The 26,832-nt window shown below is 46.5% G+C and overlaps 1 protein-coding gene across 2 annotated transcripts in view; it reads right to left on the bottom strand.

The window, feature by feature from the left end:
* KDM6A (lysine demethylase 6A) overlaps window positions 1–26,832 on the bottom strand; it is a 709,557-nt gene that overhangs the window by 76,456 nt on the left and 606,269 nt on the right. For both annotated transcript variants that reach the window (XM_069204190.1, XM_069204189.1), the window contains one exon: window positions 6,642–6,783. In XM_069204190.1, coding sequence (XP_069060291.1) covers window positions 6,642–6,783 — 142 coding nt within the window. The remainder of the gene's footprint in view (window positions 1–6,641; window positions 6,784–26,832) is intronic.

A 26,832-nucleotide genomic window follows, 5' to 3' on the forward strand; every position in this document is an offset into this window, starting at 1 on the left:
TTTCAAACCTCTACTCCCTGCCAAACAACCTCCAGCTCCCAGAAAACCTGTGGACCACCCTTGCAGTTACCAAAGCTGGTCTATCGCCTGCCCACAAACCGACAGCCACATGAAGTTTTCAGACTCCAGGGCACCCCTGCAGCATAGACACGGATGTCAATATTGACCCCCCTCCTGTGGGTTTGCAGCCTAAAGGAAGTGACTTCGACTGGAAAAGCAAATCTTCTTTGGTAACACCAGCCTAGTGATTGGCAGCTAGAAACTATCTCTGCACCCAGAGCGACCGGACAAGGTGATGAAGATGTATCTGTCGATTCCTAGTCACCAAAAGACCTCTACATCTGAAGGGTAGAATGTGAGTCCACCCCAAGTCCAGGTTTGCAACGGAGTGCCAAATGCACCAGCCACTGTGGACCGTTCAGCACCAAGGACAGCAAAGTCACCTCTCCAACTGGACTCCCTAGGCAAGTTAGCAAAAGTCTGACTGTTGAGTTCAGGCAACCGCAGAACCTCAAGTTCACGCGGGTTTGTATGAAATCACCCTACAAGTGCCCACTGCTATTTTCCCCACAGACTTCAATGGAAGCCCTTTAAATCTACAAAATACTGTATTTTCTAAAGCCAACCGAGAAGCAGGCTGTAAGGACGGAGGCCTAGAACGACAACGTTCCTCCCATGTCACATTGTCCAAGCGAAGGGGTGAAGCTGAAGAACGTTTGTTCTTCGACGACTTCTTTTTGTGACCCGAATGCGTCAAGGCCTTAGAGGACCAGTGGTGATGGCTCCACAAGTGGTCTTGTGACTTTCCTCTCGAGTGATACCAGGAGTGACACAGAGCCGAGTGCTGGGCCGCCATGAGCTTTAGGGACCACTCCCTCAAAAGCCTTCGGGTTCACGGCCCAGCACCACTCCCTCAAAAGCCTTCGGGTTCACGGCCCAGCACTCGGAGCACTGCTTCAGGTCACGCACCAAGCACATGAGGTGTGGATCTGTGTCTGACATCATGCCATGACAGGAGTCACATGGCTTGAATCCGGTCTTGCGGTAAGACATCAACGCACCACAAAGGTCAAAACTTTTACAAAAATGTTGAAAAGTCAAACAAAAAGAGTCTAAAAGGTAGCTGTTCTCCAGATCTGGCCATAGGCTGGCACAGAAAGAAAAGAACTGACGTCAGCACGACAGGGTGGCGCCTATATATGACCCAAACATCACTGCGACCACAACGCCAATGATGGAGGCAGTCGACTGATGCCACCTGATGGCGTGCAAGGGTACTGCTCAAAGAAAAAACTCTGGATCCAGTCTGACGCCTGGGGGAAATTCTAAGGCAAGTAATCTGCAACTAGAAGTCTCTATTAGATTTCCCAGACTATGTACAAGATGACAGCTCCAAGAGGGCCGGCACTATGAAACCTGCTCTCGTTCCACTGAGGAGGGGAAAGGGTAAAATATAGGCAGGTTGATGGACTGACCCACATGAAACCAGGTCGCCACCTTTTGAAGGAAGCAGCTTGTTTCCTCAAAACTCCCTAGGAAAAGGGAGGCTGACTATGTCTGCAACTCACTTACACAGAGCCGAAATTATAGCAGCCAGGAATTGTGTCTTTGTAGTCAGTTAACTGCTGTAATGGGCAGCAATGCATGAGCTCAAACTGACACCCAATGAGCAAAGTCAAAAGCAAATTAATTGTCCCATTGAGACATAATGAACCCTGAAGGGGGAAATGTGTAAAACAACCTGTTCAGGCACTGCACAACTGGGGAGTTGGAACAGGGAAGGTTGGTCTGGTACATGAAGGCTGAAAGAGCCGAAAAGTAACCTGAGCCAAGTGAGAAACTTTGCTGCGCTAAGAACAAAATAAACCCTACCACAGGTATGCCTCAAGGGGATCAATTTTCTCCCCAGCACTCCAGGATAGAAAACTAGCCACATGCTGAGGGTAGACAGATTTTATAGAGGTGAAGTGTGCCAAAAGATTGACAAACACCTCTGTCGGTAGATGGAAAGGACACAGAATGCCTCAGTCATTCTTCAGGAATGATGGGGGATGTTGTGAATCTGCCCCTCCGACTGCTGAAAAGGTTGATCCTGAACAGCAGCAGTGAGAGCGAGAGGAAATATGTATTGCAGGAGAAAGTCCCAGCTCAGATGGAACACATCTCCTGGAGCTCTTTGCAACATAATCTGGAGGGCGCAGAACAGTGGGCAACGAACACTGACACTAGTGGGGAAAATGTGCACCAGAAAATGTCCCAGAGAACAAAGATGGACTTTACAACCTCTGGATGCAGGCACCATTAACACTCAGCAAGACACAGACTCAGGATATCGGCCTTCCCATTCAGGGAGCCTATTAGTACTTGGCAACCAGCCAGATTCCATGAGACCAAGCCCACAATTTCAGCACTTCTAAGGGATTAGGGGTGAACTCACGCTGTCTGCTTGTTGACAAACCACACTGCAGTAGTATTGTCTGTAAGGATTTGGATGGACCAACCATAAGTGGATAAATGACCAGAAGCTCCGTTAGACTGATATGGCAACTCTGCTCTACTGGAAACCAGTCACCTGATCTCCAGGTTTTGAGATGCCCAACAACTCTAGGTTGGAGGTATCGGTCACCACTGTGGAGAAGGGCTGAAGGGTCTCCCACAACAGATTCTGCCGTACCATCCACCAATCAAGATGTGTTGCTCCCTCCAGGGTGATCCAGATGTCTGCCAATGTGCACCAATAATGAAAACAGTGAATGTGGAGACACCAGTGAAAGTGGAGACATCTGTGAAGGAATCACATGTATAAGAGCATGAGTGACTAGAAGCACGTAAAAAGCCAGAAGACCCATCAGGGCAAGGACTGTCAGGGCAAGGAGAAGAGATCCATCTGAAACATCCAAATCATATCCTGGGTGTCCAGAATCCTCCGGGGAGGTGGGAAAGCTCTGAGAAAAATAGTGTCTGCACCAATAAAGGTGCTGCTAGGGATTTAGCTGAGACTTCGGTAAACTGATGGAAAACCACAAGTTGAACTGCAGGGCAGCTGTAGGATACAGAAGACCCAATGCCATAAGCGAGGGGTCTGCCTCCACCAGCCAATTGGCATGGTATTGCAACACTGATATCCCCGCCATGCGTAAGTGCGACACTGCCATTATCATGGTAGAAACTAGGGGTGTTGATGTCAATCTGAATGGGAGGAGTGGGAATTAGTACTGGATGGTGCCTCGAACAAAGACCAAGTACCTCCTGTGTAACTGTAGGATGTGGATGTGAAAATACACGTCCTGCAAGTCAAGGGACAATATCCAGTCTCCTACTACCAGAGCCAAAAGAACCCATACGTGGAACAACATCTTTAATTTCACTCTGTGGAGACGTGTATTCAAGATGCTGCAGTGGCGAATAGGCCAAAGTTCACAGTCCTTGGCTATAGGAAAATAAGGTTAATATCCCAGCCCAGTCTCTTGTTCTAGGCACAGCTCCAATGTTCAGCAGGGCCAAGACTTTCTGTTGCAGAATACAAATGTACTAGTCTGACTGAGTTGAAAGGATGAAGCCTGGAAACTACCTGGAAATTAAAGACTTAACTTTTCTGTGATTTGCAGGACCCACCAGTCCGTTGATGGCTTGCCAAGCACTCATGTGGTGATAACCTACATTCCACAGGTCGGGTGTCTTCCCTTGATGGGGAAGCTAAAGTGATTCTGCAGTCGGAGTAGGGGAGGAAGACAAGTGCTGGTATTTTTCAGTCCTTGGATCTGATGCACCCTCTATACTGCCAGAGAAGTTGGTTTGGCTCCTGCTGTACTGGTGGAGAAGGCTGACGAGGGCAAAAAGGCATGGAGTATCCACAAAACTGTGTAAAATCAGTGTGCAGAGAAAGCCAATATGAGAGAATGAGCCTTGGCCAGACCTTATTGAAAAAGTTCAAGGGAAGAATCTGCTTATATGGCAAACATGCAAGAGCCATCAAAGGGCATGTACATCAGCTTTGTCTGTGCACCCCCATCAAGCCTGTAGAGCAACGCCAGGCAAGAGTTCTCATGGCTACTGAATAGCCCATTAACCTTGCCATTGAGTTCAGTGTCCAAATCTGCTTTTAAGATTTGCCACACAAGGGTGGACTGAAAAGCCGAACTGCCAGATGAAAAAAATATACTTCCCTTCCTGCCCTCCCCCACACACACAGACAACTGTATCTTTTTAGAGTCCACCTCAGGACGTGCATTGAGTCCAGGGTCTGCTTACTGCAGTGTGACATCTGCACCATCAAGATTTCAGTAAAACTGAGCCAAGAGAATGCTGGTATCACCTGGGAGGCAATCATGTGACATGGCTCACTACCAGGGAGAAAGATGTCTTGCCCCAAACAGTCAGAATAGGCTCATTAAATGGGAGCTATGCCTCTATCAAGCGACTTGCAGAACAATCTCTAAGAGATTAACGAGGTTATGTTCCACAGAAGGAGTTCAAGGACCTCCGCCGCCTTCTTCAGGACTGCCATATTTGAAGCCACTACTGCAGAGTGAGACTGAGAAAGGCACTCCCATTCCACTTCTGGGAAGGTATCTAGTTCACTAGTATTAGAGGGCTAGGTAGTTTCGGGAGTCAGTATTTTTAGGAGGGAGCAAGTAAGCCACTTCATTATCACTATCATGATCAATGATGTCCAGCTTCTGTATGTGGTCAAAATATGTACAAAAGACATCACCCAGATAGTGCTCATTTCTAGGGAAAGGTCAGCTCTGACATTCTTACAGGGCTTCCTCTGCTAATCATTGCACCTGCCACCCTTAAGTCATGAGGACTTATGCTAGATTTTGGAATAGGATCTGAAGCATGTGTCGTCAGTGGTGTTGGGGGCCAGTGGATGAGCTACCACCAGAGCCTCTGGCACAGCATAGGTTCAGTATGGAGTCAGCAGGGCTCTTTGAGGAGGGTCACTTGGGTTTATGGCCCAGATGAAGAGACTGACTGTGGTTGTCCAGTCAGGGGCCATGCTGGATCCCAGACGCCCAAGGGGAAAGTACAGCGCTACAAATCAGCACCAACTTGGCCTAGCTGAATGCCACAATCTGCATCAGAAAATCCTGGTACGCCAATGAGGGGGTACTGAATAAGAGCCAGCACTGCCGCCAGGGTGATCACTGGAGGCAATGCAGGATCAGATGCCGGGGTGACCTCTACCAACTCAAGTTCTGAAGAAAATTCTGACACTTAAGTAGGAGAATTGCAGAGTGCCCTACCCCCTAAAGTGGGATTGGTATCTTTACGCCCAATAACATCTTCTGCAATGTTTCACTGCTTTCTCTTTTTGTCATTAGATGACCTGGATGAAGCTGAGAACCTGGACTTCAAGCACAGCCTAAGCACAGCCTGGTGCTCATCACATGCCTGCAGCATTAAGAGCTTTACCTCTCACTCTTTAATGGCTTTACAGTGCATTAAAACATACTGGTCCCACTACATCGAGTCATGCTTTGACCCAAAGGAACAAAGACAGACATTGAGAGGGTCCAAAACTAACAGTTATCTATAGCAGGCACAACAGGGTTTGAATGCAGACTTTCCTGGTGGAATCATCCTGCCTAACACTGCAAAATATAATTTTCTTGGTATAAAACATTCCAAAGAAAGTCACTGTAGATGTGCATTGAAGGCTGCAGTGTTATCTTGTCTAGGGTGGAACAAGACATCAAGACAGAGCAAGTGCCGACTACTGACAGTCGAACCTTTTACTGATCCAGATTAGCAGCTGGAGAGAGTCAAGATGTGAGCAAACTGCAGGTAGAAGTATCCATCAAAAACAAAGTATTTTTTATTACAAACCAGTTTCGTCAATACTGAAGAGAGCTACAGTGAGTTTTCCTGCAGAGGGTAAAATACTGAAATAGGTGGGCCACGTGAGATCTTGGTCTTCAACTTTTTATTTACTGGGATCTCTGCCTTTTCATGCTTCTTTTAGAGAGTGGAGGTGGCGGTTCATTTAGCACTGCTTACTCAGAAGATTAAGGATAATGTCTCAGTTGGCTCTTCGTTTTGCAGAGCAGCTCTGTCAGAGTATTTTTCTTTTTTTTATCTCAACAGGCAAAACAATCAACAGCAGTAGGAAACAGGTCCCAAAGACCAGAACTACGTATTGTGTCATCTGGCAGGACAAACGCTCCCAAGTTGAAAAATATCTTACCTGACCTTACCAGTAGCACAGTCTAGAGAACATTCTTTTTTAAAGTTCTCAGCAAACTGTGCTGTATAATTTGTTCAGAAAGAGCACAATCACCTTTCACTTGGAGGTTTTGAATTGTGGCAATCTCGGATAGAAGTGGAGTTCAAAGCCTCCGCATGTCCTTAGCATACTACAAGATCATACAAAGAGGAAGAAATACATTGTGCAACATGAAACAAGTGTATTCCCTTTCAACTGCTGTTAACTATCTCCCAGTCGGACAGCTTTATGTTTGTGAATTTATGCAAGATCCAATGCCAAAAAACAAGAGACCGTGATCTCATGGGAAAAATACATCACACTATATGACTTGAGTTTGACAATGCATTCTGTTTTATTGTGAAACAATATTCACAAACTCTGGAATGAAACTGAGATTTACAAACAAAAGTAGCTGAGATGGTTTACTCACTTGACCATTTCAAACAGTTTTGGATCCGATATCTTGATATTGCGTGCCATGTTCCAAGAAAGATGAACCATGGGAACCAGAGATTTTACACACTGTAATTTGTTCCATTCGTATCGTTCCACTGCCAATTTATATTGGTAAGCTACAAAAAACACATTAATACAACAGATTTATCAAATATATTTGTTCAGAAACTTATCAAGTTCAACAGTCTCATGCTCTTAGAACATCAAATGCTGAAAAATGTATTATCTATGAATGGAGAATTTTGTGGTTTACAAAAGATTTATTTAAATTTTGGTCTATTTGTGATTTATTGCTAGACATTTGCACTCCAAATCTGCTCACTAAAAAATTACGATATGTTTAGGCCATAACCAAGGTACACTAATGTGTCCATATTTAATAAAAACAGAAGAACTGAGCTTAAATATGCCACAGATTGTTTGAAAATGGCCCCTGATAGATGTGACCACTGCTAATGTCTATAAAGTTTTCTTACCTAAAATATTGAAAAGCCATAGGCTGATGAACCATATACACAAACAGGATTTGAGAGATTAAAACATGAACTTAAGTATAACTTGCAAATTCGTTTTTTCTTTTCACTACTGAAGCCACTAAAACATGATGATTTCCCAAAACAACAATAAAGAGGACTTTGGTAAATGTTACATATGAATATGAAAGGAAAAGACCAAATCAAACCGAACAACCAGATGGAGCAGGACATAAGCACCACATGTAAATACAAAGAATCCCTCTACAGACAAGCTTCTATAGATTCATGTGCTATTTGAAAAGAATGGTTATATGTGCTTTACAGGACAAAAGAAACCGAAGAAAGTTTGAAAAGCTAATCTTGACAATTTTTTTTTTTTTTTTTAGAATCACGAATGGGTTTCAACAGGTTGATGTAACTAACCTAGTGAAAGCCTTTCCTTAATGAAAAATGTCATTCTTCAGCCTGTCTTAGGCTCTGGTGAGGCAGGGTCCCATTACCCCCTCTTTTCCTTTTTATTTGTTCAAGGGGGGGGAGAGGGGGAAGGGATAGATGGGGAAATCAAGCTACCTCGCCTCCTGATCCATTCACCAACACCCCTACGTTCCAGGCCCATTGTGCTTTTCTCCTCTCCTGTTTTACTCCTGATTCTACCTCCCAAAGCTCAAGCCACACCACTCCATCCTCTATACCCACCCCTTTTCACCTCTCTGTCACGCTGTCCTCTATCTTCCAGCATTGCCTATTTTGTAGGTAGCTAATAATGAAAGGCTAATCGCAGAGCTTTTACTTATTTTTTTATTTTTAATAATAAATGAGCATTTACCCTTTCCTCAAAGATATTTTATTTTCTGGGGAAAGGCATTTTATCGTTTTAACTACATTTAAAATGAAGTTCTGTGAGGCAGTTTTCATGAGGCTTACTTTCTTAGATTTAAAAATATGTCACAATGATGGATTAGCAAACAGAATAGCAACAGTGCAGGCTGAGAATGAGATGAAGCATCTGATTAGATCATTCAGGCTTCTTATCAAATGCTAGTTTTAATAGGGGGATAAAGCATCCAGGAATGATGTGCTACATTTCTGTAACCATTTCCATTAGGCTGCCTTGCAAATTTCATTCAGTGGCATTTTGCCATGAAAGCCATCCTAGTCTTCTGACTGCAGGTATATACAGAGGAAACTGTCTCACGACTGTGTAGAACTGGCACAGAACAGCATAAGACTGAACCAGACGATGAAAATAAATCTAACAATGGAGTTGATGAAAATGCACATTACCAGCAAGAGAAGTCATCAAACTACCATGTGACTCAAAAGACTTTCTGCAAAGAAAAACAACTTGCACACATTCGAGCCCAACTCTAGATGGGAGGTAGGATTATGCTAAGCATGTGTATCTACAGCCACACATGCATCCAGCAGAGCGTTACTGAACGTAAGTAATTTGTTCTGAAGTCAAAAGACACAATAATAACCGTATCAGCTCGAAGGGTCTGTACATGAGAAACGTTAAGAACAAATTAAGATCAGCATCAGAAACATCTATCCTTCCTTTTAGAAGTTTCATCACAATAGAGGATTTAAACAAGGATGGTTGACCCGGCAAACAAAGAAAGGTTGAAAGGGCAGAGAAATAACCTTTAATAGTGGCTACTGGAAGGCCGTTGGAGCCAAACATAAAACAAACAAACATCCGACAGCTTGGTTTGGAAAGAGTCAATCATATAGACACATCACCAGACCACAAATCTTCCACAGCACCTTGAATCAACAGACTTTTTGAAAGTTCTTCTAGAAAGGAGAATGACACCATTACCTCAGGAGGCAGATCAAACAGTCAACTTCTGCTGTTCAAATATCCACGCATCAAGGTGTAGATTACGCAAGATCCGATGCTGGACCTGCTGCGACCCAGAAGTTCCAGGTGTTAAACTCTCCTGGCCAAAACCAGGGCCACTAAGATGGATTGGGTCCAGTAACTCCTGATTTTGTTTCAGAACTCGAGGCAAGAGAAGCGATGGCGGGAAGTTTGACAGGAGTCCCATGTCCTATTCCAGCTGAAATGATTTGGTGTTTTTGCAGAAACTCTAATGCGCAAACCTTTGTTACTGTGGACTCTCGTGATTGGCAAATAGATGTAACAAAGATTCTCCACACTGTTGGAAGATGTCCTGTGCCACTTAGGGATGAAGACGCCATTGGTGATTTGCCAGATTCTGCCTTGTTGGCTCGCCCACTATGGCATTCTGTCAAGTACTACGCAACCAGGGAAACACCCTGCTGTGCCAATCAACTCCAGAAGTAAAAAGCTTCCTGACACAGGAATCTGATTTTCCCCGATTACTGCAATATAACATGCTTGTGGTGTTGTCGTTTAGGACCCACACCAGCCTCCCCCTGATGAATGGCAGGAAATCATTCAGTTAGACAAATGACCTGCAGTTCCAAAAGATTGATATCCAGCAGGACTTTAGTCTGAGACTAGTGTCCTCTGATGCCCACCTCCCACTAACAATCTCCCCAACTCAGTAGTGACATGTCTGTCATCACCGCTTGTTCTGGCTGGGAAACAAGAGGCTAGTTACTGGGCCAATTGCATTTGAGAAGCCACCACTGCAAATCATGAGTGGTCTCTTCCGAAATCTAGATGTCATTCTACAGATTTCCTGCAGAGCACACTGGAACTTCAGATTCCATTGCAGAGCCGCATGTGCCACTTGATGTTGTTGACCAGGAAGATGCAGGAGGCCAAGAAGCCTCAGAACTTCTCCAGAAGAGAGATCCAGGACTAGTGATGATATATCAGGATCATAGCACGAATGTACTGAACTTGCTGCGATGGAGAAAGGCCTTTAACTGCACTGTATCCAAAATAGCTCCATTGAATGACAGCCTCTGCAAAGGAGTCAGGTGTGATTTGGGCTAATTGATCATGAATCCCAACAATATCAAGAGGAATGCAGCAGCTGAGGAAGTGGTCTAGAACTGCCTGTGGTGAGCCCACCTTCATTATCCAGTCATAGTCTTCAAGGTAATGGAAAAATGGTATCGCTCAACCTCAAAAAGTGTGCCATGACCACTGCCATCACTTCCATGAACATCCAAAGAGCACTGTTGATCCTGAAGAGAAGCACCTCAAACTGAAAGTGCTCCTGGTCAACCTTGAACCACGGGTAATATCTGTGGGACTACGGGACATATACAAGAAAACACGTCCTGCAGATCCAAGGACACCATCCAGTCTCCTAGGTCCACAGCAACCAAGGTCTAAGCCAGTGTTAGCATTTTGAATTTGTCCTTCCGCAAGAAGGTATTCCGGAGATAATGGTCCAATATAGGCCATAGGCTTCAGTAAAATGGAAAAAGTAAGTAATCTCGCATCTTTCTCACTCTGAAACCCTCACAATAGCACATTTGAAAAACAACACCTCCATTATTAGAATATAGAGGTGCTCCTTTGAAAGATATTCAGACACAGGTGGAACATTTGGCAGAGCAAAAACAAAGGGGTAGGGCATAGTTCTTCTAAATGATTTTTAGGACTCATCTGAGGGACCTGATGGATTTTCACTGCAGCAGAAAATATTGAATCCTGTCCCTATTGGATGGGTGTGCACCGGCTGCAGGGGAAGGCGGACAGAGGGAATTGCTGACCTAGGTGGCATGGGTGCTGCATGTCCGATCCACGTCCCCAGCTTTACTAACAATTGGAGTGACTGCTGCAGCAGTTGGGGGCAAGTGTCGCTGTCTATAAGGCTAGTCCCAAGGAGACACTTCTGAATTTTCTTAACTGATGTGGGAATTGCCTGGCAGGGCTCAAGAGACCAAAGGATAATGTTGTGGCTCTATTGTCTTTAAAATGATCTAGGGCAGAATCAACTTTCTCACCATAAAGACGTGAGCCATCAAAAAGGCATATCCATGTGAGAGACTTATACATCAACAGAAAAACCTGAGCAACGCATCCACGCTTTGGCACACGTAGCCCAATGCTGGTGCAAATCACCCATCCCAAGCAATCAGAAGTAATCAAGTTCAGCATAAATCATGTATTTGGACATATCCTGACCATTATGAATTGTTTGTGCCAGAAATATTTTCTAGGGTGTTCCAGGACTGCTGGCAATATCTTGCGAGCAAATTTAACAAATAGACTGGTCCAAGTGGAAAATCTAAGTGTGTATCAAGGGAGGTCTTTTGTATATTCATGTTAAAATTGTCACCATTATCTCCCTCTAGTGGTTGTGTGAATAATGGAGCCTCTGCTGGTGCATCTGTGCTGGTAGAGGCATTGTTACAGAGTCAGATTGCATTACGACTGGTTACACCTTAGTAATTGTAGGAAACTGTGTTTTTGTTGCAGTAGTCCCCCCATGGTTTGCCTGGTATTTGATGCAACTTTCCTGCTAACCAGTTCCCCAGTGCTCCTTCCCCAAAAACAAGACAACTGGTCACTTGATCCCTAGTAAGTGGTACCTTTGATATTTAGGGCATATGTTATAAAGAGGGTCCCTTAGAGCTGCAGCATAGCTTGTGCCACTCTAAGGGACCCAGCACCAAACTCATACAGAATGCCACTGCAAGCCACGTGACGAGGTGCTCTAAAAAGTGAAAACACAAAATGACACACTTGTGTGCAATGGCCCCAAACCCTTCTGTATACTATTTGTAAGCCACCCCTTCACCCGGCCTTCCAGCCCTAAGGAAGGGTGCATTATATTACATGTGAGGACATATTTGCATGAGCAGATATGCCACTGTGCTGGCCAGTTCAATTACTGTCAGTACAAGTGACCAGAGAAGCCATTTTGAACCATGTACTGGACGCAGGTGAAAACGAGTTTCCCAGCTACATAATGGCTTCACTGAAACCTATGGTGTTTGGTATCAAACACTGCATACTAATAAACCCACACTTATTTCAGTGTTGGATTCATTAATACATGAAACCCAGAGGGTAACAGAGGTACCCCCTGAAAACCTAACGACCTCTAGTGATTTGCTGACTGGTCATGGCCAGCTTGCCACCACAGACATGTTTCTGACCCTCTGGAGGTAAAAGCCTCTGATTTCCGAGGTCAGAAACAAAGCCTACTCCAGCAGGAGGTGCTATCAGCTTTCCCTACATGATGGCTAGTAAAACTGCATACCAAGGTCAGGGACTTCAAAGTCCCTGCTGCCTTTGATACGCGACCCCAGCTTCCCGCAGACCTGGGAGAGGCAACCTCCTGCCCTGAGGCCCATCTGGAAATAGGACAGGTAGGAAATTAGCTATGCAGGAGGTGTGTTGCACTGCCAGGCTGGACACACCTCTATGGTGACCAGCCTGAAGAGAATATGAAATTAGGAATTCCACAATCTTGTGTGTGCTGGATTACAGAATTCTGGGACAGGGTGAAGCCCACTCCCCACAGGTAGTGGTCATCCAGGGGGTGTAGTGACCCCAAGGGTAAGTAGCTCTTTGGCCGACTACCTTTCACTCCCTTAACACCCCCTAAATTGAGTACTTAGGGGACCCCCTTGATACCAGAACTTAAGATTTCACAACCAAGGAGTGCAACTGACTTGTGCCCAACCCTGCCAACCTGCCTGCTGCACCAGGTCTTCGTGGAGCAACTGACTCGTCCTGCTGCCGTGCAGTCTCCAAGAAGCACGGAGAGCTGCCAGTGCTTCATCAATTGCCAAAGAAACTCCCTTGGAGTAGAGGAGCAACTCCCCTGCAGTCCCGGGCACCAAACAGAACCAATACCTGAAATACCAGATCCCTTGCAGCAGTCAGGGTTTGTGCTGTCCAGACTGGGCACAAACGACAAGGAAAACCAACCTGCACATCAAGGGACAGTGAGACCCACATTGTGAGTGGCCCAGCTGTCCCGTTTGCCCCTCTTCAGCAGAAACGAAGACAAAGAAAGAGCCTCTGACACCTCAACGTGCCTCCGCACCTGTGCCCCACAACTCTAAAATTTGGTTGCCTAGCACTTTTGTGCATTCTACAATTGGCATACTGGTGTCCCATTGTAAGTCCCTAGTATATGGTACTTAGGTCCCCAGCGCATTGGGACATCAGGGGTCCCCCATGGGCTGCAGCATGTATTATGCCACCCATGGGAGCCCATCCAAAATGTGTATGCAGGCCTGCCATTGCAACATGCGTGAAAAAGTGCATACACCCTTTCACCACAGGTCACTACACCAGGTCACTGTAAGTAACTTCTACAATACGCCCTACCAGCCCAAAGGGCAGGGTACAGGTCCCTGTGTGTGAGGGCACCCCTGCACGAGTAGACGTGCCCCTACGTACTCCAGTTCCAATGTACTGGACTTCATAAATGCAGGGAAGCCATTTTACCAGTGTACTGGACACAGGTCACTACTGTACCCCCCCTGTTTTTGCAGACAATATGACCACAATGTATTAACACTATTTTGTTTGTGATTTGTGTCAAACGCTTTGAGTGCTATGAATACTGCTAGTAATTCCAAGTGGTTTATGTGATAAGTCGGATTGAGTCTTATTTCCCATGTATAGTCAGGTTGTTGAGATGAGCTCACCAACCTATTATTGATGCATCTGTTGTGAGTATGGTCTGAGGCACAGGGTCCTGAAAGGGCCGCCCTTTTGATAGGTTGGTGTGATTCCATCATTGCATAAAGTGGTAAGTTTGGCAGTACAACAACACCAGATCCTGAATTTGACCGTGTGCCTGAGACCATTGTTGAGAGAGACATTTCTGTAGTGGCCGCATGTGAAGTCTCTCATTGGGCACTACTGCTAAGCATGAAGTTATCGTGCCTAATAGTTTCATTATTAACTTCACTGTATAAGTGTGGTTGCATTGTAGTTGTGATATGTGAAATGCTTGAATTCTGACTGGATTTGGGTATGCTAATGCTGATTAAGTTTTCAGAATTGCTCCTAGATACGGTTGCATTTGTGATGGTTGCAGGTGAGATTTTTGGTAATTTAAAGCGAATCCTAGATTGTATAGGGTGTTTATAGCGTACTGAGTAGGTTGTTGAGAAATCTGAATAGTACTGGCTTTTATGAGCCAGTCATCGAGGTATGGGAAGACATGTATGTGTTGTCTTCTGAGGAATGCTGCAACTATGGCTAAGCATTTGGTGAACACCCTTGGTGCTGTTGTTACTCCGAATGGTAGCACTTTGAATTGGTAATGTTTTCCTGCTACAACGAATCTTAAATATTTTCGATGTGCTGGATGTATATGAATGTGGAAATAAGCATCCTTGAGGTCTAATGCTGTCATGTAATGCCATTTTTGTGGTAGGGGAATGACTTCTTGTATAGTGACCATATGAAAGTGTCCTGACAGTATGTATAGATTGAGGGGTCTGAGATCTAGGATTGGTCTGAGAGTATCATCCTTTTTTGGCATGAGGAAGTATTGTGAATATACTCCTAACCCCTGTTGGGATATAAGTACTATCTCTAAGGATCTATTGAGCAGTAGTGATTGTACTTCTCATTTTAATAGAATGAGATGCTCCTGAGATAGTTTGTGTGAACGAGGTGGAATGTTTGGTGGAGTGGAAATGAGATCTAGACAATAACCATGTTGGATAATTGATAGAACCCACTGATCTGTAGTGATGTTGTGCCATTGTGGATAGACATTTACCAGTCTTTCTCCGACAGGAGATGTGTGCTCTGTGGGGATGGTAAGAAAGTCACTGTTTATTTGATTGAGAGGAACCTCTGGAAGTGGACTGTTTACCTCCCTCTATTGTTGGATCCTCTATAGGAGGCTCTAAATGATCTTCTAGTGTAGAACTGTGAGGATTGTTTTTTTTTGGGAGGTTGCTGTTTCCGTAGCTGATGGTTTGAAACCCCCTCTAAATTGTAGTCTACAAAAAGTACCTCTGGTATGTATGGTGTACAACGCATCCATGGCTTTAGCTGTTTCCGAATCTTTAAGTTTGTCTATGGTTGTGTCAACCTCAGGGCCTGTAGGAAGTTGGCTCTGTATGTGCTATTTCAAAGTAAGGAATAGCATGCACAGAGTCCAAGGGTTCCCCTTAGAGGTAAAATAGTGGTAAAAAGAGATAATACGAATGCTCTATTTTGTGGTAGTGTGGTCGAGCAGTAGGCTTATCCAAGGAGTAGTGTTAAGCATTTGTTGTACATACACATAGACAATAAATGAGGTACACACACTCAGAGACAAATCCAGCCAATAGGTTTTGTTATAGAAAAATATATTTTCTTAGTTTATTTTAAGAACCACAGGTTCAAATTTTACATGTAATATCACATTTGAAAGGTATTGCAGGTAAGTACTCTAGGAACTTTGAATCATTACTTTAGCATGTATACTTTTTACATAAAACACAATAAGCTGTTTTAAAAGTGGACACAGTGCAATTTTCTCAGTTCCTGGGGGAGGTAAGTTATTGTTAGGTTTAACAGGTGAGTAAGTCACTTACAGGTTTCAGTTTTTGGTCCAAGGTAGCCCACCGTTGGGGGTTCAGAGCAACCCCAAAGTTATCACACCAGCAGCTCAGGGCCGGTCAGGTGCAAAGGTCAAAGAGGTGCCCAAAACACACAGGCTTCAATGGAGAGAAGGGGGTGCCCCGGTTCCACTCTGCCAGCAGGTAAGTACCCGCGTCTTCGGAGGGCAGACCAGGGGGGTTTTGTAGGGCACCGGGGGGGGGACACAAGTCAGCACAAAAAGTACACCCTCAGCAGCGCGGGGGCGGCCGGGTGCAGTGTGCAAACATGCGTCGGGTTTTCAATGGAAGTCAATGAGAGATCAAGGGATCTCTTTAGCGTCGCAGGCAGGCAAGGGGGGGGCTCCTCGGGGTAGCCACCACCTGGGCAAGGGAGAGGGCTTCCTGGGGGTCACTCCTGCACCGAAGTTCCGTTCCTTTAGGTGCTGGGGGCTGCGGGTGCAGGGTCTTTTCCAGCCGTCGGGAAATGGAGTTCAGACAGTCGCGGTCAGGGGGAGCCTGGGGATTCCCTCTGCAGGCGTCGCTGTGGGGGCTCAGGGGGGACAACTTTGGTTACTCACAGTCGTAGAGTCGCCGGAGGGTCCTCCCTGAGTTGTTTGTTCTCCACCAGTCGAGTCGGGGTCGCCGGGTGCAGTGTTGCAAGTCTCACGCTTCTTGCGGGGAGTTGCAGGGGTCTTTAAATCTGCTCCTTGTAACAAATTTGCAGTTCTTTTGGAGCAGTGCCGCTGTCCTCTGGAGTTTCTTGTCTTTTTCGAAGCAGGGCAGTCCTCAGAGGATTCAGAGGTCGCTGGTCCCTTGGAAAGCATCGCTGGAGCAGGTTTCTTTGGAAGGCAGGAGACAGGCCAGTAAGTCTGGGGCCAAGGCAGTTGGTGTCTTCTGTTCTTCCTCTGCAGGGGTTTGTCAGCTCAGCAGTCCTTCTTCTTGTTAGTTGCAGGAATCTAAATTCTTAGGTTCAGGGGAGCCCTTAAATACTAAATTTAAGGGCGTGTTTAGGTCTGGGGGGTTAGTAGCCAATGGCTACTAGCCCTGAGGGTGAGTACACCCTCTTTGTGCCTCCTCCCAAGGGGAGGGGGTCACATCCCTAATCCTATTGGGGGAATCCTCCATCTGCAAGAGGGAGGATTTCTAAAAGTTAGAGTCACTTCAGCTCAGGACACCTTAGGGGCTGTCCTGACTGGCCAGTGACTCCTCCTTGTTGTTTTCTTTGTTTCCTCCAGCCTTGCCGCCAAAAGTGGGGGCCGTGGCTGGAGGGGGCGGGCAACTCCACTAAGCTGGAGTGTCCTGCGGTGCTGTGACAAAGGGGTGAGCCTTTGAGGCTCACCGCCAGGTGTCACAGCTCCTGCCTGGGGGAGGTGTTAGCATCTCCACCCAGTGCAGGCTTTGTTACTGGCCTCAGAGTGACAAAGGCACTCTCCCCATGGGGCCAGCAACATGTCTCTAGTGTGGCAGGCTGCTGGAACCAGTCAGCCTACACAGATAGTCGGTTAGGATTCAGGGGGCACCTCTAAGGTGCCCTCTGTGGTGTATTTTACAATAAAATGTACACTGGCATCAGTGTGCATTTATTGTGCTGAGAAGTTGGATACCAAACTTCCCAGTTTTCAGTGTAGCCATTATGGTGCTGTGGAGTTCGTGTTTGACAGACTCCCAGACCATATACTCTTATGGCTACCCTGCACTTACAATGTCTAAGGTTTGGCTTAGACACTGTAGGGGCACAGTGCTCATGCACTGGTGCCCTCACCTATGGTATAGTGCACCCTGCCTTAGGGCTGTAAGGCCTGCTAGAGGGGTGTCTTACCTATACTGCATAGGCAGTGAGAGGCTGGCATGGCACCCTGAGGGGAGTGCCATGTCGACTTACTCATTTTGTTCTCACTAGCACACACAAGCTGGTAAGCAGTGTGTCTGTGCTGAGTGAGGGGTCTCTAGGGTGGCATAAGACATGCTGCAGCCCTTAGAGACCTTCCCTGGCATCAGGGCCCTTGGTACCAGGGGTACCAGTTACAAGGGACTTATCTGGGTGCCAGGGTGTGCCAATTGTGGAATCAAAAGTACAGGTTAGGGAAAGAACACTGGTGCTGGGGCCTGGTTAGCAGGCCTCAGCACACTTTCAATTCAAAACATAGCCTCAGCAAAGGCAAAAAGTCAGGGGGTAACCATGCCAAGGAGGCATTTCCTTACACAACCCCCCCCCCCCCCCAAACGAAAGAGGATGAGACTAACCTTTCCCAAGAGAGTCTTCATTTTCTAAGTGGAAGAACCTGGAAAGGCCATCTGCATTGGCATGGGCAGTCCCAGGTCTGTGTTCCACTATAAAGTCCATTCCCTGTAGGGAGATGGACCACCTCAACAGTTTTGGATTTTCACCTTTCATTTGCATCAGCCATCTGAGAGGTCTGTGGTCAGTTTGAACTAGGAAGTGAGTACCAAAGAGGTATGGTCTCAACTTCTTCAGGGACCAAACCACAGCAAAGGCCTCCCTCTCAATGGCACTCCAACGCTGCTCCCTGGGGAGTAACCTCCTGCTAATGAAAGCAACAGGCTGGTCAAGGCCATCATCATTTGTTTGGGACAAAACTGCCCCTATCCCATGTTCAGAGGCATCTGTTTGCACAATGAATTGCTTGGAGTAATCTGGAGCTTTTAGAACTGGTGCTGTGCACATAGCTTGCTTCAGGGTGTCAAAGGCCTGTTGGCATTCTACAGTCCAGTTTACTTTCTTGGGCATTTTCTTGGAGGTGGGTTCTGTGAGGGCTGTCACAATGGATCCATATCCCTTCACAAACCTCCTATAGTACCCAGTCAAGCCAAGGAATGCCCTGACTTGAGTCTGGGTTTTTGGAGCTACCCAGTCCAGAATAGTCTGGATCTTGGGTTGGAGTGGCTGAACTTGGCCTCCACCTACAAGGTGTCCCAAGTAAACCACAGTTCCCTGCCCTATCTGGCATTTGGATGCCTTGATAGAGAGGCCTGCAGATTGCAGGGCCTTCAAAACCTTCTTCAGGTGGACCAGGTGATCCTGCCAGGTGGAGCTGAAGACAGCAATATCATCAAGATAAGCTGCACTAAAGGATTCCAACCCAGCAAGGACTTGATTCACCAACCTTTGGAAGGTGGCAGGGGCATTCTTTAAACCAAAGGGCATAACAGTGAACTGATAATGCCCATCAGGAGTGGAGAATGCTGTCTTTTCTTTTGCTCCAGGGGCCATTTTGATTTGCCAGTACCCTGCTGTTAAGTCAAAGGTACTTAAGAATTTGGCAGCCCCTAATTTGTCTATTAGCTCATCAGCTCTAGGAATGGGATGAGCATCTGTCTTGGTGACAGAGTTGAGACCTCTGTAGTCCACACAAAACCTCATCTCTCTCTTTCCTTCTTTGGTGTGAGGTTTGGGGACTAAGACCACTGGGCTAGCCGAGGGACTGTCAGAGTACTCAATTACTCCCAATTCCAGCATCTTGTGGACTTCCACCTTGATGCTTTCCTTAACTTGGTCAGACTGTCTAAATATTTTGTTTTTGACAGGCATGCTGTCTCCTGTGTCCACATCATGGGTACACAGGTGTGTCTGACCAGGGGTTAGGGAAAAGAGTTCAGCAAACTGCTGCAGGACCTTCCTACAGTCAGCCAGCTGTTGGCTAGAGAGGGTGTCTGAGTAGATCACTCCATCCACTGAGCCATCTTTAGGGTCTGATGAGAGGAGATCAGGGAGGGGTTCACTCTCAGCTTCCTGGTCCTCATCTGTTACCATCAACAGATTTACATCTGCCCTGTCATGGAAGAGCTTAAGGCGGTTCACATGGATCACCCTCTTGGGGCTCCTGCTTGTGCCCAGGTCTACCAAGTAGGTGACCTGACTCTTCCTCTCTAGTACTGGGTAAGGGCCACTCCATTTGTCCTGAAGTGCCCTGGGAGCCACAGGCTCCAGAACCCAGACTTTCTGCCCTGGTTGAAATTCAACCAGTGCAGCCTTTTGGTCATACCACAACTTCTGGAGTTGTTGGTTGGCCTCAAGGTTTTTACTTGCCTTTTCCATGTACTCTGCCATCCTTGAGCGAAGGCCAAGTACATAGTCCACTATGTCTTGTTTAGGCTCATGAAGAGGTCTCTCCCAGCCTTCTTTAACAAGAGCAAGTGGTCCCCTTACAGGGTGGCCAAACAGAAGTTCAAAGGGTGAGAATCCTACTCCCTTCTGAGGCACCTCTCTGTAAGCGAAAAACAGACCTGGCAAGAGGACATCCCATCTCCTTTTGAGTTTTTCTGGGAGCCCCATGATCATGCCCTTTAATGTCTTGTTGAATCTCTCAACAAGGCCATTAGTTTGTGGATGATATGGTGTAGTGAATTTATAAGTCACTCAACACTCATTCCACATGTGTTTTAGGTATGCTGACATGAAGTTGGTACCTCTGTCAGACACCACCTCCTTAGGGAAGCCCACTCTGGTAAAGATACCAATGAGGGCCTTGGCTACTGCAGGGACAGTAGTCGACCTAAGGGGAATAGCTTCAGGATACCTAGTAGCATGATCCACTACTACTAGGATGTACATATTTCCTGAGGCTGTGGGAGGTTCCAGTGGACCAACTATGTCCACACCCACTCTTTCAAAGGGGACCCCCACCACTGGAAGTGGAATGAGGGGGGCCTTTGGATGCCCACCTGTCTTACCACTGGCTTGACAGGTGGGGCAGGAGAGGCAAAACTCCTTAACCTTCTGGGACATATTGGGCCAGTAGAAGTGGTTGACTAACCTCTCCCACGTCTTGGTTTGTCCCAAATGCCCAGCAAGGGGAATATCATGGGCTAAGGTCAGAATAAACTCTCTGAAACCCTGAGGCACTACCACTCTCCTAGTGGCACCAGGTTTGGGATCTCTTGCCTCAGTGTACAGGAGTCCATCTTCCCAATAGACCCTATGTGTTCCATTTTTCTTGCCTTTGGACTCTTCAGCAGCTTGCTGCCTAAGGCCTTCAAGAGAGGGACAGGTTTCTTGTCCCTTACACAAATCTTCCCTTGAGGGTCCCCCTGGGCCCAAGAGCGCAACCTGATAAGGTTCCAGCTCCATAGGCTCAGTTCCCTCAGAGGGCAGAACTTCTTCCTGAGAAGAGAGGTTCTCTTTTTCTTGTTGTGTTGCAGCTGGTTTCCCAGCTGACTTTCCTTTTCTCTTGGTAGGCTGGGCCATTCTTCCAGACTCCAGCTCTACTTTTTCACCCTGAGCCTTGCACTGTGCCCTCGTCTTGACACACACCAGTTCAGGGATACCCATCATGGCTGCATGGGTTTTCAGTTCTACCTCAGCCCATGCTGAGGACTCCAGGTCATTTCCAAGCAAACAGTCTACTGGGATATTTGAGGAGACCACCACCTGTTTCAGGCCATTGACCCCTCCCCACTCTAAAGTTACCATTGCCATGGGATGTACTTTAGTTTGATTGTCAGCATTGGTGACTGGATAGGTTTGTCCAGTCAGGTATTGGCCAGGGGAAACCAGTTTCTCTGTCACCATAGTGACACTGGCACCTGTATCCCTCAGGCCCTCTACACTTGTCCCATTAATTAAGAGCTGCTGCCTGTATTTTTGCATGTTAGGGGGCCAGGCAGCCAGTGTGGCTAAATCCACCCCACCCTCAGAGACTAATGTAGCTTCAGTGTGACACCTGATTTCCTCTGGGCACACTGTTGATCCCACTTGGAGACTGGCCATTCCAGTTTTAGCTGGATGGGAGTTAGAAGTGGTATCTTTCTTGGGACAGGCCTTGTCTCCAGTTTGGTGTCCAGACTGACTACAGCTACGACACCAGGCCTTTTTGGGATCAAAGTTTTTACCCTTGTACCCAGAATTGTTTTGTGAAGAGGCTCTGGGCCCACCCTCCTGTGCAGGTTTTTGGGGGCCTGTAGAAGACTCTTTACTATTTTTGTTTTTGGCTGTCTCACCACCTTTCCCCTGGGGAGGTTTTGTGACCCCTTTCTTTTGGTCACCCCCTGTGGAAGTTTTGGACACCCTAGTCTTGACCCAATGGTCCGCCTTCTTTCCCAATTCTTGGGGAGAAATTGGTCCTAGGTCTACCAGATGCTGATGCAGTTTATCATTGAAACAATTACTTAACAGGTGTTCTTTCACAAATAAATTGTACAGCCCATCATAATTACTTACACCACTGCCTTGAATCCAACCATCTAGTGTTTTTACTGAGTAGTCTACAAAGTCAACCCAGGTCTGGCTCGAGGATTTTTGAGCCCCCCTGAATCTAATCCTATACTCCTCAGTGGAGAATCCAAAGCCCTCAATCAGGGTACCCTTCATGAGGTCATAAGATTCTGCATCTTTTCCAGAGAGTGTGAGGAGTCTATCCCTACACTTTCCTGTGAACATTTCCCAAAGGAGAGCACCCCAGTGAGATTTGTTCACTTTTCTGGTTACACAAGCCCTCTCAAAAGCTGTGAACCATTTGGTGATGTCATCACCATCTTCATATTTTGTTACAATCCCTTTGGGGATTTTCAACATGTCAGGAGAATCTCTGACCCTATTTATGTTGCTGCCATCATTGATGGGTCCTAGGCCCATCTCTTGTCTTTCCCTTTCTATGGCCAGGATCTGTCTTTCCAAAGCCAATCTTTTGGCCATCCTGGCTAACTGGATGTCCTCTTCACTGGAGTTATCCTCAGTGATTTCAGAGAAGTTGGTCCCTCCTGTGAGGGAACCAGCATCTCTGACTAGTATTTGTGGAGTTAGGGCTTGAGAGGCCCTGTCTTCCCTAGATAGGACTGGTAGGGGGGAATCTTCCTCCAATTCACTATCTTCATCCTCTGTGTTGCCATCCACAGAGGGGTTGGCTCTTTCATACTCTGCCAACAGCTCCTGGAGCTGTTGTTTGGTAGGTCTGGAGCCCATTGTTATTTTCTTTATTTTACAGAGTGACCTTAGCTCTCTCATCTGTAGATGGAGGTAAGGTGTGGTGTCGAGTTCCACCACATTCACATCTGTGCTAGACATTATGCTTCTAAAAGTTGGAATACTTTTTAAGAAACTAAAACTAGTTCTAGAATCTAATTCAAACTATTACCAAACTTTTAAACTCTAAAAGAAATGCTAACAGGGACTAACACAAGGCCCTAGCAGGACTTTAAAGAATTTAGAAAAATTTCAAATTGCAAAAATCAATTTCTAATGACAATTTTTGGAATTTGTCGTGTGATCAGGTATTGGCTGAGTAGTCCAGCAAATGCAAAGTCTTGTACCCCACCGCTGATCCACCAATGTAGGAAGTTGGCTCTGTATGTGCTATTTCAAAGTAAGGAATAGCATGCACAGAGTCCAAGGGTTCCCCTTAGAGGTAAAATAGTGGTAAAAAGAGATAATACTAATGCTCTATTTTGTGGTAGCGTGGTCGAGCAGTAGGCTTATCAAAGGAGTAGTGTTAAGCATTTGTTGTACATACACATAGACAATAAATGAGGTACACACACTCGGAGACAAATCCAGCCAATAGGTTTTGTTATAGAAAAATATCTTTTCTTAGTTTATTTTAAGAACCACAGGTTCAAATTTTACATGTAATATCTCATTTGAAAGGTATTGCAGGTAAGTACTCTAGGAACTTTGAATCATTACTTTAGCATGTATACTTTTTACATAAAACACAATAAGCTGTTTTAAAAGTGGACACAGTGCAATTTTCTCAGTTCCTGGGGGAGGTAAGTTATTGTTAGTTTTAACAGGTAAGTAAGTCACTTACAGGTTTCAGTTTTTGGTCCAAGGTAGCCCACCGTTGGGGGTTCAGAGCAACCCCAAAGTTATCACACCAGCAGCTCAGGGCCGGTCAGGTGCAAAGGTCAAAGAGGTGCCCAAAACACATAGGCTTCAATGGAGAGAAGGGGGTGCCCCGGTTCCACTCTGCCAGCAGGTAAGTACCCGCGTCTTCGGAGGGCAGACCAGGGGGGTTTTGTAGGGCACCGGGGGGGGGGGGGGGGGACACAAGTCAGCACAAAAAGTACACCCTCAGCAGCGCGGGGGCGGCCGGGTGCAGTGTGCAAACACGCGTCGGGTTTTCAATGGAAGTCAATGAGAGATCAAGGGATCTCTTCAGCGTCGCAGGCAGGCAAGGGGGGGGGGCTCCTCGGGGTAGCCACCACCTGGGCAAGGGAGAGGGCTTCCTGGGGGTCACTCCTGCACCGAAGTTCCGTTCCTTTAGGTGCTGGGGGCTGCGGGTGCAGGGTCTTTTCCAGCCGTCGGGAAATGGAGTTCAGACAGTCGCGGTCAGGGGGAGCCTGGGGATTCCCTCTGCAGGTGTCGCTGTGGAGGCTCAGGGGGGACAACTTTGGTTACTCACAGTCGTAGAGTCGCCGGAGGGTCCTCCCTGAGTTGTTTGTTCTCCACCAGCCGAGTCGGGGTCGCCGGGTGCAGTGTTGCAAGTCTCACGCTTCTTGCGGGGAGTTGCAGGGGTCTTTAAATCTGCTCCTTGTAACAAAGTTGCAGTTCTTTTGGAGCAGTGCCGCTGTCCTCAGGAGTTTCTTGTCTTTTTCGAAGCAGGGCAGTCCTCAGAGGATTCAGAGGTCGCTGGTCCCTTGGAAAGCGTCGCTGGAGCAGGTTTCTTTGGAAGGCAGGAGACAGGCCGGTAAGTCTGGGGCCAAGGCAGTTGGTGTCTTCTGTTCTTCCTCTGCAGGGGTTTGTCAGCTCAGCAGTCCTTCTTGTTAGTTGCAGGAATCTAAATTCTTAGGTTCAGGGGAGCCCTTAAATACTAAATTTAAGGGCGTGTTGAGGTCTGGGGGGTTAGTAGCCAATGGCTACTAGCCCTGAGGGTGAGTACACCCTCTTTGTGCCTCCTCCCAAGGGGAGGTGGTCACATCCCTAATCCTATTGGGGGAATCCTCCATCTGCAAGATGGAGGATTTATAAAAGTTAGAGTCACTTCAGCTCAGGACACCTTAGGGGCTGTCCTGACTGGCCAGTGACTCCTCCTTGTTGTTTTCTTTGTTTCCTCCAGCCTTGCCGCCAAAAGTGGGGGCCGTGGCGGGCAACTCCACTAAGCTGGAGTGTCCTGCGGTGCTGTGACAAAGGGGTGAGCCTTTGAGGCTCACCGCCAGGTGTCACAGCTCCTGCCTGGGGGAGGTGTTAGCATCTCCACCCAGTGCAGGCTTTGTTACTGGCCTCAGAGTGACAAAGGCACTCTCCCCATGGGGCCAGCAACATGTCTCTGTGTAGGCTGACTGGTTCCAGCAGCCTGCCACACTAGATAGTCGGTTAGGTTTCAGGGGGCACCTCTAAGGTGCCCTCTGTGGAGTATTTTACAATAAAATGTACACTGGCATCAGAGTGCATTTATTGTGCTGAGAAGTTGGATACCAAACTTCCCAGTTTTCAGTGTAGCCATTATGGTGCTGTGGAGTTCGTGTTTGACAGACTCCCAGACCATATACTCTTATGGCTACCCTGCACTTACAATGTCTAAGGTTTGGCTTAGACACTGTAGGGGCACAGTGCTCATGCACTGGTGCCCTCACCTATGGTATAGTGCACCCTGCCTTAGGGCTGTAAGGCCTGCTAGAGGGGTGTCTTACCTATACTGCATAGGCAGTGAGAGGCTGGCATGGCACCCTGAGGGGAGTGCCATGTCGACTTACTCATTTTGTTCTCACTAGCACACACAAGCTGGTAAGCAGTGTGTCTGTGCTGAGTGAGGGGTCTCTAGGGTGGCATAAGACATGCTGCAGCCCTTAGAGACCTTCCCTGGCATCAGGGCCCTTGGTACCAGGGGTACCAGTTACAAGGGACTTATCTGGGTGCCAGGGTGTGCCAATTGTGGAATCAAAAGTACAGGTTAGGGAAAGAACACTGGTGCTGGGGCCTGGTTAGCAGGCCTCAGCACACTTTCAATTCAAAACATAGCATCAGCAAAGGCAAAAAGTCAGGGGGTAACCATGCCAAGGAGGCATTTCCTTACAGGGCCAAATAAATATTTAACAAAAGGCATGTTTAACACTTCCTGTTGTATTTCAGGTTAGAAACCTGAACATCTTAACCAGGCATGTTCTTCTAATAAGGGCACTGGTGTTAACTGATGACACAGCTGCATCTATAATAGATTCAATAGTCTTATTAGATATTGCTTGCACTTCATTTACTATTTGTTGTCCCCTACTTTGGAGTTCTGGAGGGAGGTATTGTAATAGCTCCTCCATTTCATCCCAGTGTGCCCTATCATATATAGCCAAAAGAGCTTTTGAATTGGCTATTCTCCAATGATTTGCAGTTTGTGAAGCTACTCTTTTCCCAGCTGCATTTATTTCCCTACTTTCTTTACTTGGAGGAGGGGCATCTCCTGTAGCCCTTTTTCTTGCTGCACTAACTACAATTGAATCAGGAGGTAATTGGGTTCTTATAAACACTGGGTCTGAGGGTGCTGGTTTATATGTTTTATCCACTCTAGGAGTGGCTCTTGGAAAATATCAGAAGCATGTCTGAGCATTCCTGGAAGCATTGGAAAACATTTGTATTGTTTATGTGTAGACGCTAATGTGTCAAAGAAAATCTTGCTCTATTTGATCTGTATACATTTGCACATTATGATAGGCCGCAGCTCTAGCCACTAATTGATTGTATACAGTATTGTCTTCTGGTGGCGCGGGTCAAGCAGGATATAGATGGGGGTCATTTGGTAGAATGGCATCAGAGTCATATGTATCACATGGATCTGCATCCTGCTGGTCATCACGAATATCCCTATGTGGTGATAATGAGGATGCATGTGGTGGTGGTCATTTTGCTTCATATGTGGGTGATGGTGGTGGTGTAGAAGGAATAACAGGAGAATGTGGTGGTGAAGGCTGTTTACGTTTTATAGCCTCTTCCTGTTTATCTTTGAAGACCTTTTTTGATGGAGGTATCTTTAGAAGTTAATTTCCTTTTAAAGGACATTGATTGGAGGGGAGGCAATTATTCTTCCAGTGTCCTTTTGAATGTGTATTTTTCGCTGCTTAGCGTCCATCACCTCTAAAATAGGTTTTATGTCCATGGATGTATGAGTAGAAGTAGTTTGCTTACTACCCGTGTCTTTCGACTCAACTTTAAAAGTTTGTGTTTTGTTCGAATCGAAAGCATCGGCTCTGAAGGTGGTGTCGATTTTTTCGGCTCCAAAGACGTGCTTTTTGATTTTCGTAGGAGTCTGTTTGGTCAATGCTGAATGCACTTTAGTCTTGAATCTCGGT

The sequence above is a fragment of the Pleurodeles waltl genome, chromosome 8 (assembly GCF_031143425.1).
Source record: "Pleurodeles waltl isolate 20211129_DDA chromosome 8, aPleWal1.hap1.20221129, whole genome shotgun sequence".
Classification (NCBI taxonomy): Eukaryota; Metazoa; Chordata; class Amphibia; order Caudata; family Salamandridae; genus Pleurodeles; species Pleurodeles waltl.